Raw genomic sequence first — 18220 nt, 5'->3', positions numbered from 1 at the left:
TTTCAGTTTGAGATCAAATCGGTGCTCTTTTTTTTCAGTCTTGTATTATATTACGTCACCTTTGTTGCGTTGCGAACACTTTCCTTAGAGAACGACCCCTTCCATTCAGATTGCCACCTAAACCGCGAGATGTGTGTGCATTCTCGTAGTAAGAGATGCACCTTCGATGGTGCTAGAACTTGCGAAGACGCTTGTGTAAACACCGGACAGACCCAAGCAGCGTCCCTGGATCCGGCAACCGCTGACTACGTTGGCAGTAACTCTACTATCGCTTCTGACTTATGCGTATTGCGGACAGCTTGCCTCTACGCTCGTCATTCGGCTGGCCACCGGCGCTATCATTGCCACCTGAAAATACAGAGATGTGTGAGATGGCAGAGATTGTCACGCAGAAATCTGAAAGGATGTCCATGCGTGGTCGGACGTCAAGATTCGTGCTAACGCAAACCCGCTTGCCGCCACCTCGCTTACTATCCCCAGACTGTGGCGGGGAGCTGACGGCGGAGGAGGGCACATTCACGAGCCCGGGATTCCCGAGGCCCCTGGAAGAGCGTCGCCACTGCTACTGGACGGTCGCAGCGCCCGAAGGAAACCGGGTCTCGCTCAGCATCGACGGAAACATTAACGATTGCACGGCCGTGCTTCAGGTCAGATGCGCCAGAGTCTTTATTTGGTTCACCTTATTTTCATCCTCATTTGGAGTCATTATAGGTGTCATTTTAAGCGTCACAAAATGTTATTGGACTGTATCCTTCCGCCTTCTTTTCGTTTTAACCTCACCGCATCATTACTCTTTAGAATAAGAACAGTGTGCCCTTCATGACCTGACTGCGGTGGATAGTCTTGTCTGTGAGCGTTCACAGACACCTTCACCAGAAATAGGGCTAAAGCACTAAACCGCTTGTGCATTTCCACTGTGAGGTGGTCAGAGCCTGGAAGTTTGCCTTTTTCTGTGAAAGATACGGTCTCAGTGACTAGTACAAATATTTCTCGAATATTGTGCAGAAATCGAGCACGGGAATTTAGGCTTTACTTTGATGTCACGCAAACTCTGAGATTGAGGGCAACTGCACGAGTGTTGCGGAGGTCACAGCATGCAGTACTGTAGCGTAATGTAAAGAAATTGTTTTTGAAAACATGGCGGTGCCCGCTGTCAGATGTGAGTCAGAGGAATCATTTAAGCCTGCAGGCATTTTAAAAGCAGTAGATGAGAGGTGAAATGTAGGGGAGAGTTCCAACGTATGGATTTTTTGCTGAGTTTATTTGTCACATAACTGCTTTAAGTTTAGCATAGGCATTCCACTACACTGACTTGAAAGCATTTTTTTCGAGGACGTTCGAGAATCTTTCAAGAAAATAAAATGTCACGAACTATGTTTATCTTACTTCAGTCATTGTCTCGAGAAGAAGGCAACATCATGATGAGGGAGTGGGAGACATGGCATACGGCCCTAGAATGCGTCAACTCGGCCTTGCACTATCTTACACAATACCTTACGCGATCGCGGAGAGGTCGAAGCTGAAAGCAAGCAATGGGCTTTTTCTTTTGCTTCTCGCTACCACTTTTGGCTCTGGCCGCTTTGAAACGTCTTCGCTTCACGCAGCATAAGCTTCACGTTGGGCAGGAAAAAAAAAAGAGGATCCATGGTTCTTCTGTTCCCGTCATTAGCTCCACCATTATATTTGTCATCGTTGTCCTTGTTCTTGAAGAAGATAAGGGATCCTTTTTTTTTGCATAATTTGCTACTATGTTGGTGGCAGACTCTGCGGCTTATTGTCAGGATATGTTCAATTACTCTCTTGATCTCTTTCTTCCGGCGTTAACAAAATTAACTCGACGAGCTAGCTGTTTTCTGAACATTACGTTTCGTTCCCTTCCCGCCCATTTCATTGCTGTGATTCCCGAGCAGTTTGTTTTTCCCGCAGTACACGTGCTTACATCTCGTAACTGTTTTGAGAAAAGGATTTAGCTGGAAAGTACATACATCTATGAATACGGCTGCTATAGAGAGTAAATCCACAATTAAAATACCGACGAAAACGTGAAATGATGTTAGGGAGGGGGTGGTACAGCGTCCCTCTTCATCAGTTCTGTTATCCCATTCATCGCAAGGGCGTACGACAGGGCAAAAAAAAAATTTCAAATGGAGCAGTCCTTGTTAGCGACAAAAGCACATACACAGCGAAGCACATACACATACAAAGCGACAAATACACACCGGGGCTGTCCTGTGTGTTCCTGCCTTCTGTCTTCGCCTTATTGCGCTGCCCCTTTAAGTTGTCAAACCAGTACCAACTCGCCCAAATGTCGATCCTTGTACACACCGGGAATACTCGTCATAGATAAAATTTTGATTCACGCATATACACGGAGTTTTGGCTTAAGGCTTAGGAACAAATCCAGTAACCGCTTACTTATTGCACTCGGAAAGGCAATCTGTTATTATTATTATTATTATTATTATTATTATTATTATTATTATTATTATTATTATTACTATTATTATTATTATTTACATATACTGCTGTCGCCATACTAGGCGTAGCAGGAGTGGGTCAATAATACAAAACTGTGAAAATGCAAGAACGCCTTTGCAGAATACAACAGGTTAAATGGTCACACAGAAGAAGTAAAACAGTTTTACAAATCGTTTCACAATTCTCAACGACAAAGCGGCAATAAACTATGATGTAAGCTTCCTGCCTGATGTCCCTTTTCGTGACTGCTTTCAAGCACCGCGTGGCAAAAATGATGTTTGAAATATTTGAACTGCCCTGCTCCTCCGACCGGCGCAGCCATCCATCCCACCATTCTCCTTACATAATATGAACTATTTAGTTTCTGCCAAATTTTGCAAGACGCCTCCGATTTTAGCAAACGTTTTGGTTATCGTACCCAGCCATCATCGCTCCTATGATTACTGGTCACCAAGTGTAAATCAGTTTTAAGCGTCGCGGTCAGATTGACACCACTGAAGAGTGCGCGAGTGGGAAGCCTTGGCGTCGTCCTGTGGGTCACTTTCATCTACAACTCTGCGAGCAGTCGCTAATTCGTCGCGTCACCGTGACGCGCTTAAAAGGGTGTTTGCGTGACGCAGGTGATGGAGCGCTTCTACCGACGCACAGTGGAGTGTGGCCACGCACTGCCCTTCACCTACGAGTCCTTCCAGAGCCGCATCGTAGTGTCCTACACCTTCCAGCGGCTCGCTGGTGGACAGGGAATTCGCGTCACCTACGGCACAACGAAGGGACTGCGTAAGCATCTCACTTGTCCCTCTTCCATCACTCACTCGGTCTCACTTATAGCCAAAAGCTTCGTAATTTATGTTCCTTTTATATACGGAGAATTTAGGTCCCGATTTTTACGACATTGCAACCTACCAAAGCTTCAAAATAGCAACCGACATCCTTCTTCCTTTGGCACTTCTGCGGCGCCAAAGGCTGTCCTAAAGCAACGCACCAAGATACATGCACAGAAATGTAAAAACCTACTGCTTCTGTTGGGAATATTCTTCACCATCTTCAGAATACGTTTATCGCTTCGTCGTCGAGGGATGCACTGCAAACTATGTGAAGGTCCATAGCAGTGTTTTATCGATAGACCCTGATAAAATGAAACCAGAATATTTTTCGTCCTGCTTGTGAGAACGACAAAAATTTTTGTCGTATTTTCAGTATCATTGCTGCGGTAACGTCTGACCCCTTTTTCCTTCAGTAGCAAAGGGAACGCCTCCAATAAATGCTCACGCACAGTCGTCGCGATGATTTTGTCACGGTGACAACAATGTTGGTCGCGCGCTTGAAACCATGCCGTTACGACGAAGATATTCGTTCTGCTACGACAGAAAAATTCGTCCTCGTAGCATAGGGAACGAGACTGGAATGATACGAGTGCTGTTATTGGACGTCGTCTGTCGTCGTTTCTAACGGGGACTTATTGTGGGCGTGCCGCAGCTTGCTTTCAGCAGCTGACCGAGAAGAGTGGAACGCTGGAAGCGCCCGCCGAGGCGTTAACGGCGGGCAGCCACTACGGATGCGAGTGGTCGCTGGCGCTGACTCCCAACCAGACTCTGGCCGTAACGATGGACAGCATCAACTTCACCACGACTGAGAACGCAAACTGCAGGGCCGAGTTTCTGCACGTCTCCCGTAAGCGGTCTTCTCTCCCCGTCTTTTTTTTTCTCTCTTCTTCAATTTTTGTGTCTTTTCCTCGATCATCATTTTCCTTCGTGTTTTGTTTTTCCCGCACTATGATGTAGCAGATGAAAGCTTCCGGTTGGCATGACAATCGAAAAATACTGTGCCATTTCATGGCTGGCCGCACGAAATAAACATCCAGAACGCGTCCGAGAATTTCTAGACAAACTCGACGAGTTCGAACGACCGAATTGAAGCACGTTATCCGCCCGACCGGCACGATTTGATTTCGACGCATGAGGTTTCTCACAAAGATTACTGGAGGAAGCTATGACACTATAGCTTCTGTGGCAGCTGCAGGTATGAGGGCTCGACGAACGTGGGAATTGTCGATGATACATGGATTTTCATAAACGTATTTCTCCTGGCTTGAGTATCTACGTCAATATGCAAGTTGATAATTTTGCGCGATATATTGCGTTATAAATGCAAAATTTTTCCAATTGTTATCCGTGTATGCGGAGACTGAATGCCTTGCTGTGTTTAGAAAACTACACTGTTTAGGTAATTTATAATGATAAAGCGTAATAACTCACTACACTTTTGAAGCCACAAGCACAAAGATTCTGCAAATCCATGTGCTAAAAACCATTCCCATCGCAATTCAACACCCGCCGTGGTTGCTCAGTGGCTGTGGTATTGGGCTGCTGAGCACGAGGTCGTGGGATCGAGTCCCGGCCAAGGCGGCCGCACTTAGATGGGGGGGGGGGGGGGGGGGGGGGCAATGCGAAAACACCCGTGTACTTAGATTTAAATGCACGTCAAAGAACCCCAGGTGGTCGAAATTTACGGAGTCCTCCACTACGGCATGCCTCATAACCAGAAAGTGGTTTTGGCGATTGAAACCCCTAATTTAATTTCAATCCCAGTTGATCGATCGCGCTGCCAGGCTTCTCCATGGCAATTTTCGTAACTGAGAACTCATAAACGCTAGCACTGTCCAATCGGTCTCACTACGCGATGAAAAGGCGCATGTTCCTCTGAGTGAGGGAACTTTCTTGAATCCTTTTGACCGTGGTTTGCACGTGGTTGTCATTGCGAATAGTCATCGGATCTAACGGCTCCTAGTTTTTACACCTAAACAGGCCTGCGAAGATAAGTGGTACTTTCTAGCCTAATAATAATATGGTTGGCAGCTGCTAGAAATTAAGTTGCTACGGTTTTTGAACCATGTGGGTGTAAGGTCACTCTTGAATATTTGTATATACTACTTCCCGAGATAGTTAACGCTGTTAGCTAAATGTTTATGAAGTCGATCTTTCGCCAAAGTGTAAAACTGGCACACGTAGCGCATACTGTCTTTGCATCACCTAGTGTTGTTTGTGGGTATTTTCATATCAAGTTGAATGTTTTCTTTGTTCCGCAAAGCTTGTCACAGACCTACATCTACGTTTTTTTTTCGTAATAGTGTATTTTGCTTACGGTATATGTCTAGCTTTATAACATTACTTGCGTTCAACACTATTTAAATCTCAGTTTACCTTACAATGTTGCCTGATCACATTGCGCCAGCAGTGCCACCGACGCGTTGCACGTGTCCACGGCTATGTCAATCTATCCAAATATAGTTTTTTGTCAAGGGCTGCTTGGATATCATGTATATGTGCGATGGGAAAAAAATTAATTGAATTGAATGTGTTAGAGGAAAAAAACTCCGGAAGCTTGTTATCAACAAGCGACTTCGTGCTCTCTGTCGTGTTCTGAAGCAATGTATTTGATGGGCGCGACTATAGCGACGCACCGCGGACACACCGTTAGTTGCAAACGAAGCTCTGGGAAAAAGCGTTGGACAAATTGCCACATGGGTAGGCACAAGTTTCGCGGACAACAACATTGATATGGTACATCGCGTCCCTTCTAAAGATAAGAACAAACCAAATGTCATCATGAAGTTTTCGACTAGGTCTGCACAAGACAGAGTACTCTCTGCTTTGTGAACCGCTAAGTTAAACACCGGACCCCTGGGCTTTGAAGAGAGTAATCCTGTATGTATCAATGAGCATCTGTGCGTTGAAAATAAGCGTCTGTTCGGTACATGGAAGTTTGTTTGGGTGTGACAGGGAAAGATCCTGATGCGCAAGTCTGAAAAACTGCCTGTCCTACACGTTACCTGTGACTCGGACCTGGACAAGGTGCTCTAGGTTACCCGCTATTCCATACTAGATACCACTTGTGTAATGGTGCCCACAGATACAATGGCTGAAAAACATTCGAAGAACCTGTAGTTACTAATAGTTTTCTCGATATTTTTGCAGAAAGTTAAAGGCGTGTTTCTTCAGAGAGCCACAGACATTTCCCTAGCCGATGCGGTTTTGTACCTAGCACATGCGCCTGATAGTGTCTTTATGTGTCTGGGCCCTAAACAACTGCCGGAAACACGAGTTCCATTTATGAACATTACTCTTTCGACCAATATTGTATACTTTACAGTCTATAGTATATCAGTGCTGCACACGTTCATTCATCCCCGATACAGTGTTGCTGTTGAGGGCATCATCCTCACGCAAATTAAGTTTCCCCCTAATATTCTTTTCAGCAGTTGGCCTTGCAAGCATATATTTGTATTGGTCTCGATACTAACAGCACTGCTTCTACACTGCGACAGCTCTCTTTTGTTTTTGCTAAGAATTAAGCTTCAAAATGGCTCCGAAGTGTACTAGACTAAACAGAAGCACCCAGTGAAATCAGACATTTATTTCCAAGACATTATTTCATAACCTATTTCTTGCTTTCGTGACGAAATAAGCTCGTTGAGCTGGGATGACATACTCTCCTTGCTAATCACATGATAAAGACTACAACCGTTTCCATTAAGATCTTGCGCTCAGTATACCAAAAACATTTTCCTTACAGGCACGTAAAAAAAATACCAAACACGCTCGCTAACCATGGATCTCCGATAAAAGAGAAGAATAGGTTGTACCATCTGTTTTCGAATAGCCGTGATTCAGACGCGCTGAAGGAGTTTAAAAAAATACCGACATAACCTGACTAAATTGCAATAACAAGCTAAACATGACTATTACTACTCCATGTTTGATGGTATCGTTGATGCAAAACAGACATGGGATAACCTGAATTCTGTTATATCATCAAGGCGGCCCATCAGTACTATTAAAGAACTCAAGGTGGGTAATGAGGACCTTAATGATGAAGCGCTAGCCAACACATTTATAGATTACTTTGCATCTCCACTTGAAAGCACTTATGATAGGGACGCCTTAATGTATTTGCCCAATCCCCTTACATCTTCTTTGTATCTTCATGGGGCTGATGACATTGAAGTTTTTAATGGGTTAAAAAAGTTTAGGCGAACCAAAAGTGAGGATATGCACAGATTAAAAATACAACCAATTCTTTTTGTTATTGACCTGCTCGCCCCCTGCCTCACTCACATTTACAACATGTCTTTAACCTCTGGCATTTTTCCTCAGCAGGTGACAATTGCAGCGGTAACTGTAGTGTGCAAAGGTGGAGAAAAAGATGATTTAACTAAATATTGACCAATCTCCATTCTTCCATTGTTTTCAAAAGGTTTAGAAAAAAATTATCCTCTTAAGGATGAATGCATTGTTTAATAGGTATTCTGTTTTAACACCATGTCAATATGGTTGCAAGTCAGGCTGCTCGACTGAAACTGCTCTTCATAAACAAAAAGCACCAACTTTGAAAAACATAGAGACAAGGAAACTGACATTGGGAGCATTCCTAGATTTCTCAAAAGCTTTCGACAGAATTAACCCTGGAACGCTATTAGGAAAATTCAATTATTATGGTACACGTGGAATATTTTTAGATTTTATAAGTTACATAACCAACAGAAAGCACTGTGTATCAATAAATAGAAAATTATCATAGTTTAAATTTATTAAGCAGGGTGTGCCTCAAGGTAGCACATGAGTACCACTTTTATTTATCTTTATATAAATGACATTGTGAACATTGATGTTTCGACTAACTATATTATTTACGCAGATGATACCAGTTTATTCTTCTCAGGAGCCAAGGAGGATGAGCTCATAAATTTGTCAAATGAAATACTCAGCAAAATATATAACTGGTCGCTAAAAAAGCTCTCTCCAGTTAAACTGCTCCAAGACAAAAGCGGTCCTCTTTAGAGTGAAGTGCACGCCTTCTGATCTCCCTCAGTGCCTCACGCTCAATGACACAAAAATAGAACTTTCCGCCACAGTAAAAACTTTGAGTGTTACCTTTCCTGAACTGATGCTATGGGGCCACCACTCCGATTACTTAGGAAATAAACTTAGTCAAGCGTTAGGTATGTTGCGCAGATGCCAGAGGTTACTACCGATGCCACAGAAACTTATGATTTATAACGCATTATTTGCTTCTCACCTGCGCTATTCTCACCTCGTTTGTTCAAATACTACTAAGAGATCATTAGGTAATTTATTTTAACCTCAAATGAACGCTTTACGTGGTATTTTATAATTGCCTTACAATGCACCTGCGTGTGATATATTCCGGAAATTTAATATTTTACGAGTGGACCAACTTTACGAGTATCAACTCATACTTTAAGTGTGATATGATTAAGGGTACTAATAGAACGTTGCTTATTCTTTCTATATCATAAACATTGCAAACTTGCAACAGAATTCTGCTTTTCACGTAAACTGATACACTGAACACTAGGGCAGTTACCCGCTCACGCACTAATTATGACCCCCAAGCACTCTCCTGCTGTCTTACCTCAACACTTAACAAATACAGACTACGTGATGTAAAATACCTCATTTATTCAAGAACACAATACTGCAAACATTTCTGTGATTGTTAATTATTTTTGTTTGTCACTTGAAAATGTATTTGTATTTCTTTACCGTTTCAAAGTTGTCATTTCTGATCTTGCTGTATGTACAGATACACACACACACACACACATATATATATATATATATATATATATATATATATATATATATATATATATATATATATATATATATATATATATATATATATATGTGGAGCTTTTATCTTGCCATCCGCATCACCTATGCACATCAGTGTACTTATGTGGTAAATAAAGTTTAATTCAAATGTAAAATAGCCAACTGCGATGTCCAGCTAACCTCGTTACTTATTCATTCTATCTCTCCCTCTCTCTTTCCGTCTTGCGCGCCCTGCCCATAAATTCCTGCAAGCTCCGCTAGCGCTTCATGTGGGACTATTTAGTTCGAATTTATGATCAAAACGTGCAGTGCGAAGAAGTGAATACTAAGAAGACGTTTTAGCAAAGTTTTATCTTCTTTCTCTGTCTTTGCCTTGTTACGCTGCAGGTTCTTGTCGTTCAAGCTTGCCCCCTTTTCCTCCTGTTCGCTACCGCTGGAGCCTATAGATCTGTGTTTTTCAAAGTCTTAACTGTGCGGTGGCGTTGAAGAACGTTCTTCCTGGTGCTTATCCACTTTGTTTATTTTTGCAGGATCCCGTATAGCAATACGGGCCTTTACAGTTATAGAGAAGTTCCAAGTGCTCCAGCTCATTTCCGTGATTTATTTTCGATCACTTCAAGAAGTACCAGCCGCAGTTGCTTAGTGGCTATGGGGTTGGCTGCTAAGAGGTTACGGGACCGAATCCCGGCCACGGCGGCCGCATTTCGATGGGGGCGAAATTGGAAAACACCTGTGCACTTACATTTATGTGCACGTTAAAGAACCCCAGACGCTCCAAATTTCCGGAGTCCCCACTACGGCGTGTCTCATAATCAGATCGTGGTTTGGGCACGTCCAACCCCATAATTTAATTTAGTTTTTAAACCTCAAGCAGTTTTGTTCAAGGTATAGCCAAAGGGTCCAAAGAAGCACTGGAAGATCGATAACGAGACGTTCACTATGAAAGTAATGCGATGACCCTTTCACCGATGACCTACCAGCGAAAGAAAAAAAGGGTAGCGAGATCAGGATTTGCCAAGATCTTAATCATTCCGTTATTACTCGCAGAGCCAGCGCCTCTTTTTTTTTCCCCCCTTGGCATGGTAATTTGTGTCAACTCACGGCCACTTGCTCAGAAAATGGCCAGTGAGTAGTGACACTGATTGTGGCTCTTTTCCGTTGACAGTGCCAGAATTAAAGCCCACCGTATTGGTACGACAGCGCTCGAGACGAAGCATCCCATATGTGACGGCGCGTGAGCGAAGCGGTGAGTTCCCAACACGGTCTCGCGACAGCAGTACGGGCACAGGGTCAGTATTCACAACAAGTCCTTAGGTTGTAACTGTTCGTAACAGCCGATTCTGGCGAATTGTTGTGATATACACGTGATTAGCGAACGTGGCCGGCCAATGCATGATTGCCCTTACAAGCAAAAATTAATTCGGTCTCAGTTTCCTTGGCAGTATGCCCTTCTTACAATGAGAGCTCTATTACAGCCGGTTGATTCATGCCACTCTGTTGTAAAATCTGGGGGAAAAAAGCAGTTAGTCGCAAGTTGCGATTGCTTCTTTCAAGTAAGTGACAAGCGCAAAGGTGGGCAAGTGCCTAAACAAGACAACGATGAACATTGACTTGAAACTGCGAGTCAGCGCTCTTCTTTGTTCTGTTCACGACCTTGTCTGCATTTAGCGCTGTTTCTCTCGCTAAGATGAATCACCAGCTAGCCTAGTGAGGCGCTCTGTTAGGAGAAGAATAGAACTTCCGAATACGCTAGCTAATGATTTAACTTTTTATTGGGGCACGGCGGCCGCATTTGGATGGTGGTGAAATGCAAATACGCCCAGCTGCTTAGATTTAGGTGCACGTTAGAGAACCCCAGGTGGTCGAAGTTAATCCGGAGTCTACCACTACGGCGCGCCTCATTATCAGATTGTGATTTCGGCGCGTGGAACCACATTTCATTTTATTAATTTTCTCTCGGGGCCGAGGCGTTACAGAGACGAGTGAGTGGTATCAAAAAAATATATATATATACATATTAACAGTATAGTACGGTTACAACAAGTTGTTAACGAGGTCTTTTTTTTTAATTCGTTGGCAGTTACGATTGAAACAACGGAACCGGGAAGATCGCTTCAGTCACCACTTGTTGTGGGACTGAAGGAATTGAAATGAAGGTTGAACATGGCCAGTCAACCTTGTACCGATGATCATTTCTGGAAGAAATCTACAATGGTGGTAACAAAAGAGAGTCGCTTAAAGTGGGATTGTAATGATTGATTTTATGAAACAGATAGAGACGTGAAACTTTGCGACGAAGTGACTGGATGGGCAGATCAATATTGAATTTTATTGAAGTGACACTTGCTGTACGGCGCGTAGTTAGATAAAATCAAACGTGCTGCACGGTTCTGAATGACTTCTATGTTGAGGTTAAGTGAACTGCCATGAGGATCCCGAATAGAAGGTGCATATTTAAGCTTGAACCTAACAAGTGTTTTATAATTTAAAGAAAAAAATGTTTATTCGGCGAAGCTGTGCCCACGAAGGAAACAACACACAAAGCACAACGAAAGCGGCGAGAACAGCGTCGTTTCTATTTAGCGCCGGCTATTTATGCATTACTCGTACATTCCAGCGTCATCGCTGATGCACGTGCACGTTCCAGAATGCATAACCTTATGTTTCACGACTGCGTAGACAACAGATAGGATCGGTGACAACATTCGAGAAGGATGCGATGCTAGAAGGCGCGTTTTGCTCTGCGCGATAACTTGTTAGCAGGTAAGAAACGTCCACTGGAAAAAGATGAACAAGTAAGTGCGTGTCTGTATTAACAGAGTTCACGCGATGATCGCTAGTGCACGGGGTCAAAACACTGGCCCGATATGCGCCGGTAGCTTGGGAGCACTCATGCTTGTCCCAAAGCGAACGTTCTATGCTGCTGCCAACCTGGTAGCGAAGCTTCCAAAGAAGCTATGGAGGAAAGTAACAAAATAAGAGAGGCCTTGACGTCAAGTTTTTGAAGTCGGAAATGCCGCCATGTTGGCGTGCCATCTCCCGTTGCGAATCCAATCAGCTCGCCGGAGCAGATAGACGGGAGCTTTGAACTTGCTTTGCTGCGAGCCGCCGGAAGTCAGTGCCGCCGACGCGCGTCAGAACTGAGCCTACGAAACTTCGGTAACAGTTTTAGTGAAGAAGACACGCTCCTGTGCTTTTCTGAGGCACGTTGAAGACGACGACGAAGACCCATGCCATGATTACTTGAGTGTCTCTGTTCCTGACTGACAACTCACACCCGCAGACCGAAAACACAACTTTCAAGCTTACACACCACGCTCCAGAGTTAAATTGTCTCGCCAACAGAATCTACTGCGAGAAAGACATGGGCCGAAAACACCTACCTCACTTTTCAGAGGCCTAGAGCAGCAGCGAGAGCTTCAGGTGCGCGGTTGCTAGGGCAACGTTGACGTTTGGAGTACCATTCCCTGTGCTGCGTTGCGAAAAACAGCATGTGACTTCCGCCACACTTTCTCCAACGTGTCCGTGCTGGTCGGGGCCTCTCCTATGCTTTCCTTCCTCCATGCATAGGAGCCCATACGTTCAAAACATAGCGGTTCATCGGCGGTAACTCTAACGGTTCATGGGGCTTAGCGCCCTTTGTGTCACGAGGCGATACTTCCTGTGGAAGACAAAATAATGTGACGCCATATTCGTTAAGCACAGAAGTGACGTCATCTCGTTCTAGAAGGCGCGAAATTTGTATTGGTGGCCTGCCATTAGAGCTGTGTATTCAAATGCCCCGCCATTCGACTTGATGGGCGCTCCGAGCTTTCAGCGCTGAAAGCGACGCAAGAAAATGTCAGCCGTACGGTTGTCGAAATCGCACCCCTGCACAGCGCATACTTTCTTTGGAGGCCGACGAAAGCTTTAGGTGTAGAGTGCTGGTCCTATCTTCGGACGCTGCGCCCGTCAGCCAGCGCGATGACACGAAAACAACTGAAGTAAAGAACTATCTAGTGGTCATAACTCACTACTTTTCCCTGAACAGGTTAAAAAACGATGACGCTACCGCGTCCCCATATTCAGACAAACGTCGACAAGCAAAATAGCACAACTTGTTAGGGGGCCGCATTATAACAGGTGAACTTTGCGAGTGCGCCTTTCTGGACACTGCATTGCATTGCAAGTGATAGCGGTGTCACTCTTACTCGTTACTGTTACTATTACGATGAGGGCTGAAAAGAATGTTCTTAATATACTAATAAAATAAAATAAACTTGTATATCCTTAACTCATCAAGCATATATAAAATTAACCAGAAATTTTATTTTAGTTGAATGAATTTAACTGTCTCGCGTTAATTAAAAAACGTATTTTCTTTGCCAATGTTTGTTCCCTTCAAACATAGCCGCACTTCAATCGCTGCTCCCATAACCACCCTTGCTGATGTCGGTGACAATTTGTTCCGAACCGCTTTTCGCGCGGAGCTTCGCGACCTATTTGGATCGACCTTGCTGCTGCTTCCTTCATCACTTCACTCTCCCACGTTTTCGAATCTCAGCAGAATTTGTAATCTCAAACGTTAGGCCCTTGGGACAACGGCTTTTAAGCATGAAATGCTTTTAGCTCCCTTTCTCGGCGACCTTCAAGAGGCCATTCACTTGATTGTCATCGTCTGGCGCCTTTGCTCTCTTCAGCGCCAGCGGTCCATGAGTTCCGCGGCGCGGGCATATTGCGCCGCCTCCTTCGAGAAATGGTGCCACGCTACTGTGACCAGGCAGGCAGCGTCCGGAGCACCGCGAATGGTTGTCTGGCCGAGACGAGACTTACAAGGAGGTTCAGTTCAAAACAGGTTCATTTTGGCTCAGTAAGCTTTCAGGCCTGCGTCGCGGCACCAGTTTGCTTTGTCGGTAGCCATTCCTTGGTTACATCCACTTTCGATTTACGGGAGAAGCAGTATCTTTCTTTTTTTCGGCGAGACGTAGCCCTAATGTGCTCGCTATCGAAATCGCAGCAGGTCACATAACCTCCAACGCTCAGCGCATGCGAGCCACGCATGAGCGTCGCACATGAACATGAGAATGGTACTAAATTACGCCTCTCCTTGGCGAGAACACGTAGGAATTAGTCAGCAACGAAGGATATAATCACGATATCGTTTTTAAAAAAACTACGATAATTAGCCTTAGTCGCTGCAGAATGTGAATGCCTTTTTCGCTGTCGCCCTTTCCTATGTCACCGCCAAGTGGCGTCTACCTTTACTGCCGCGCCCTCTGCATTAAGGTGCAAAGTGCGCGAGTTCGGGATGGAGGAGGGAGCTGGGCGCCAGCGCTAAAATCCCCAGAATTTTTTTGCTTAGAAGAAAACCTAGGGACTTTAGGTCGTGTTAGTGTGTTCGCCCAGGCCTTCGGCGTGTGTCCTCGTCTGAGTGCGCATGCTTATTTCAGTACTCAAGCGCGCGCGGACGCGAAAGCAGCGCGCTCCTTTATGCTGCGCTCGCACGGCGCGTAGATCATATTCTGTGGTGGGTTCGTAACCGCAGCACACTGCCGCCGCATCCCAAGGAAGCAGACGAGGCTGAATAGAGGAAATTTTTAATAAAAAATTTACCACCTAAATCAAGAATTCGAAACGAACAGCCACTAGATTTTAAGTTTTTCTTCTAAATGCAACAAACCTCGTCAAATTTGGTGCAGTGGTTGCCAAGAAAAACGAGCTCTCCTTTTACGTGTAGTTAGATAGGGACAGCCGAGCTAAAGCTAAAGCCGATCAAGCTTACAACTCTGTAATTCAGCAACGAAAATTGATAATAAAATTCCGTGAATTGCACCTAATAGTACATCTAAAGCGGACAAAATTGACATGTTACACATGAATCTCAAAAAAGTTAGTAATATGAAAATATAGCTTTTGCAGAACCCTTGTAAACAACGTAGCAAATTCACACAAGGTATAAAATGACGTATCGAATTTCTCCGTTTTCAATGATGTAATGGATCCCGTTTACAGAACCGAGATATCTCTCTTTTATGCAGAGCTCTGAATCTGTAAAACTTGTCGTCCTATTTCTTTTCAAACTTCCGAATTTTTGAAAATCCTTTTAGCGAAATTCACGGCCTAAGTAGAAATTCCGCTTCCAACAGTCGCTAAAATTTAACTTGCTCTCTCAAATTCAACAGATTTCATTAAAATTGGTCCAGGGGTTATCTCAGAAGAAGGTGTTTGCGTTTTTACATGTATTTGAATAGGCCGCGTCGGAGTTTGGCCCGAGCCAAAGCTTCCTCTTAGTGCGCTTTCGACAAACCAGTGAATTGTCGACGCGCGTGAAGCTCGTGTCGCCAATGCACGCGCCCGTCGCCCCGCCGAGGAATAGGCCGAAGCTCGCGGGGACCATCTGAGCCGAATGCGTGAATCGCACTGCGGCCCCGCAGTCAACTTTTAATCGTCGATTCATTTCAACCATCATGTACGCCAACCTTGCCTTCTTTGGCGTTGACATTTGGTCGACGCTTTCTTATTTTTGTGTGTGTGTGTGTGTGTGTGTGTAGCACGTGGAAATGGCGCTCAATCTATTGAACGTATTATCTTGGAGTGTCAAGATTTTGAACCGGAGTTGACTCGCGACGTAGTTATCCTGCCCAAGGTATTGCCTTTTAAAGAACAGTAAGTGAACGGAGAATGAATCCTCCGTTTTTTTAGGACACGTGCTAGCCCTATGTTTCCCCAAGATTCCCGAGTAATCCTTTCCCACGTTCGCCAAACCCGTGAAAGAAGCTCAAATTGGGTTCTGTACGTTCAACTCTGCTGCAGGTCGCCTGTGCAAGCAAGGGGACCGAGAAGTGCTCGTGCCGCAGAACGAGCCGATCTCCATCCACTATTCAAAGGCGCACAACCGAAGTTCAGGGGGCTTCTCAGCCTCGTACCGGGTAAACGGTGAGACAATCCCAACCTCAATATAACATGTTTATAGCTCTCATTTACTTCCCTCGATTGTGAACTTCACGGTCGATATTTATCTATCAGATTTTTCACCACCTTCGGTGTTGGCCTAGGTCGTAACGTTTTTCTTGTTTGTTTGTTTGTTTGTTTGTTGTAAGTGTATTAAATTATTTTCTAGTTGCTGAGCACAACCTAACATACGCACCTTAGCTCCTATGTGTTAAGCAATGACACAACTTCTGTGACTATTGATGGACTTTTGAAAAGTGCCACTTTACCTTGATACTAAGGACAGGCCTGAACCACACTTTATGCCCAACTTTCTTAGAAAGAAAATATACCGAACCGATAGCGAAATATTGTACAATATTTCTTTAATAAATCCAAAAGTTACTTCAGCTTGCATGCCAAGAGATTAAAAAACGGCTAATGTCATAGCAGAGAAATGTGGTGATATGCAGCATGTAATTACACATCAGTATCACTAACCATCACTACGTTAATGTGCTCGAGCACATCGCCCACATGCATAAACGCACCTTCAAGAGAATAAAATACTAAGATATAGCTATATCAAGTCGCTAGTCTTTTCAGCCACAGTTTTATGCGAAGTCTGGTTTTGTGCATGTTTTGTTTTCTATCCTGACAAACTATGCAGCATCAGCTCACATCGCGAAGAGTAAGAAATGAGAAAAGATGTGGACGTGGGCATTGCACACTGCACCGACTTCCTGCCTCGTTAGAACTAAACCATACGCCGCGTTTTCATAATCACATATTCTATAGGACTCTCTATAGGAAACCGTATATTCCGTATATACAGCAATATGTCTAGAGGCCATTGGCTTCATGTCATGCTAGACGCAATGCGTGGTTAATTGTATTGCCTTTAACTGAACTTTCCGGTCGAAGACTATGGCATTCCTTTGAAAAAAAACTATTGCCCAGCAATATTATTTCTTGCCGAGTTCTAAGACTTGAACAGAGAACAACAGCTTATCTAACCAGAGTTCGAGGTGCTTTCCTATAGGGCCAGTGCAGTACTAACTGTGGTTTTGCAATGTTAAAATTTATACTGCTCCAATTTCTTAATCTGTCCGTGTCCGACAAATGACTAGGAGCAAGTCTTGCTATAACTGCCAATAATTTTATTTTAAAATTATTTGCGTACCATTGCGAGTGGTTAGTAAATAGGTATGCATCTTTCTTCATTGCTATTGGACTTAATTTTGCGTATTTGTTTGCATGTGCTCCACATATTTGTTATACGTGGTCTCTGCTACTGCTCACTTTCTGGCTCGGCGATGCGGCATGTTTGTCATCGCCCTCAGTTTTTGCAGAAACTGGACTGGATTATTTCATTTATTGAATAAGACGTTTAGGTAAGGCATTTGCTTTCTAGTTACGAATTTTCGTTATGCACCAAAAATAAAGTCCGCCATTCTTTCGCTGCGTTTATACCAACGTATCCCTAAGTTGCCAAAAAGTTGACCTCGTTGATACTATATAAAATATATTTGGGAACGAGGCTCAAAAATTATTTCCAATTGAAAGAAGAAATTCGCACTGTTTGTACAATACTTGACTGGATTTCCACCCTGAGTTGTGTTCCACGACATTGTCATCATAATGAGCTTTGCTTTTTTGAAAATTTTTAACGGGCTTTCAATGTAACTTGAACCTCTGACCTAGCTTTTGTCATTCGAAATTCACTATTCACTTTGTGAGGAACGTCGCGGTTGTCGAACACGGCATGGCAACAACCGCACTGAACAAGATGGCCGACGCAGGTGGATCTAGCGGCCCCCGTACCACTACAGCTATCGAGCGTTATTTGTATAGGCAGTTGTACAGAGACAATAAGAAAATTCGCAGCGGGTGGTCCTGAAACTACAACTTCTTTTTAAGGGGGAGGGGGGGGGGGGCGAGTATTCTCACTGCGATATGTGAGATCGATATTGAAATGAGCGTCACTTCCCCGCCTTATTTCTCTTTTTTTTTTTGTCAGACTGCGGAGGGCGGCTGAGCATTCGCGACAACATGGAGTTCGTCGCCACTCCGAGGTTCCCCGACAACTACCCGCCGAACACCGACTGCGTCTGGATCATCGAACCGGAAGTCTGGGGCACACAGGTCAAGGTACGAGAACGGGGAGTTTCACAAGGAGTCGCACCCGTGCGGCTTCG

General features: G+C 44.2%; 1 protein-coding gene across 2 annotated transcripts in view; it reads left to right on the top strand.

Annotated features, from left to right (window-relative positions):
* The window catches only part of LOC142583301 (cubilin-like), a 267105-nt gene that overhangs the window by 209621 nt on the left and 39264 nt on the right, over positions 1–18220 (top strand). The window contains exons 47-52 of one of the 2 annotated variants that reach the window (XM_075693716.1): positions 481–647; positions 3099–3255; positions 3955–4149; positions 10279–10359; positions 15906–16028; positions 18043–18173. In XM_075693716.1, coding sequence (XP_075549831.1) covers positions 481–647; positions 3099–3255; positions 3955–4149; positions 10279–10359; positions 15906–16028; positions 18043–18173 — 854 coding nt within the window. The remainder of the gene's footprint in view (positions 1–480; positions 648–3098; positions 3256–3954; positions 4150–10278; positions 10360–15905; positions 16029–18042; positions 18174–18220) is intronic. The other variant, XM_075693717.1, reaches the window with a different exon arrangement.

The sequence above is a fragment of the Dermacentor variabilis genome, chromosome 5 (genome assembly GCF_050947875.1).
Source record: "Dermacentor variabilis isolate Ectoservices chromosome 5, ASM5094787v1, whole genome shotgun sequence".
Lineage (NCBI taxonomy): Eukaryota > Metazoa > Arthropoda > Arachnida > Ixodida > Ixodidae > Dermacentor > Dermacentor variabilis.
Note: the sequence above shows the minus strand (reverse complement) of the source record. Positions and strands in the feature narration are given on the sequence as shown.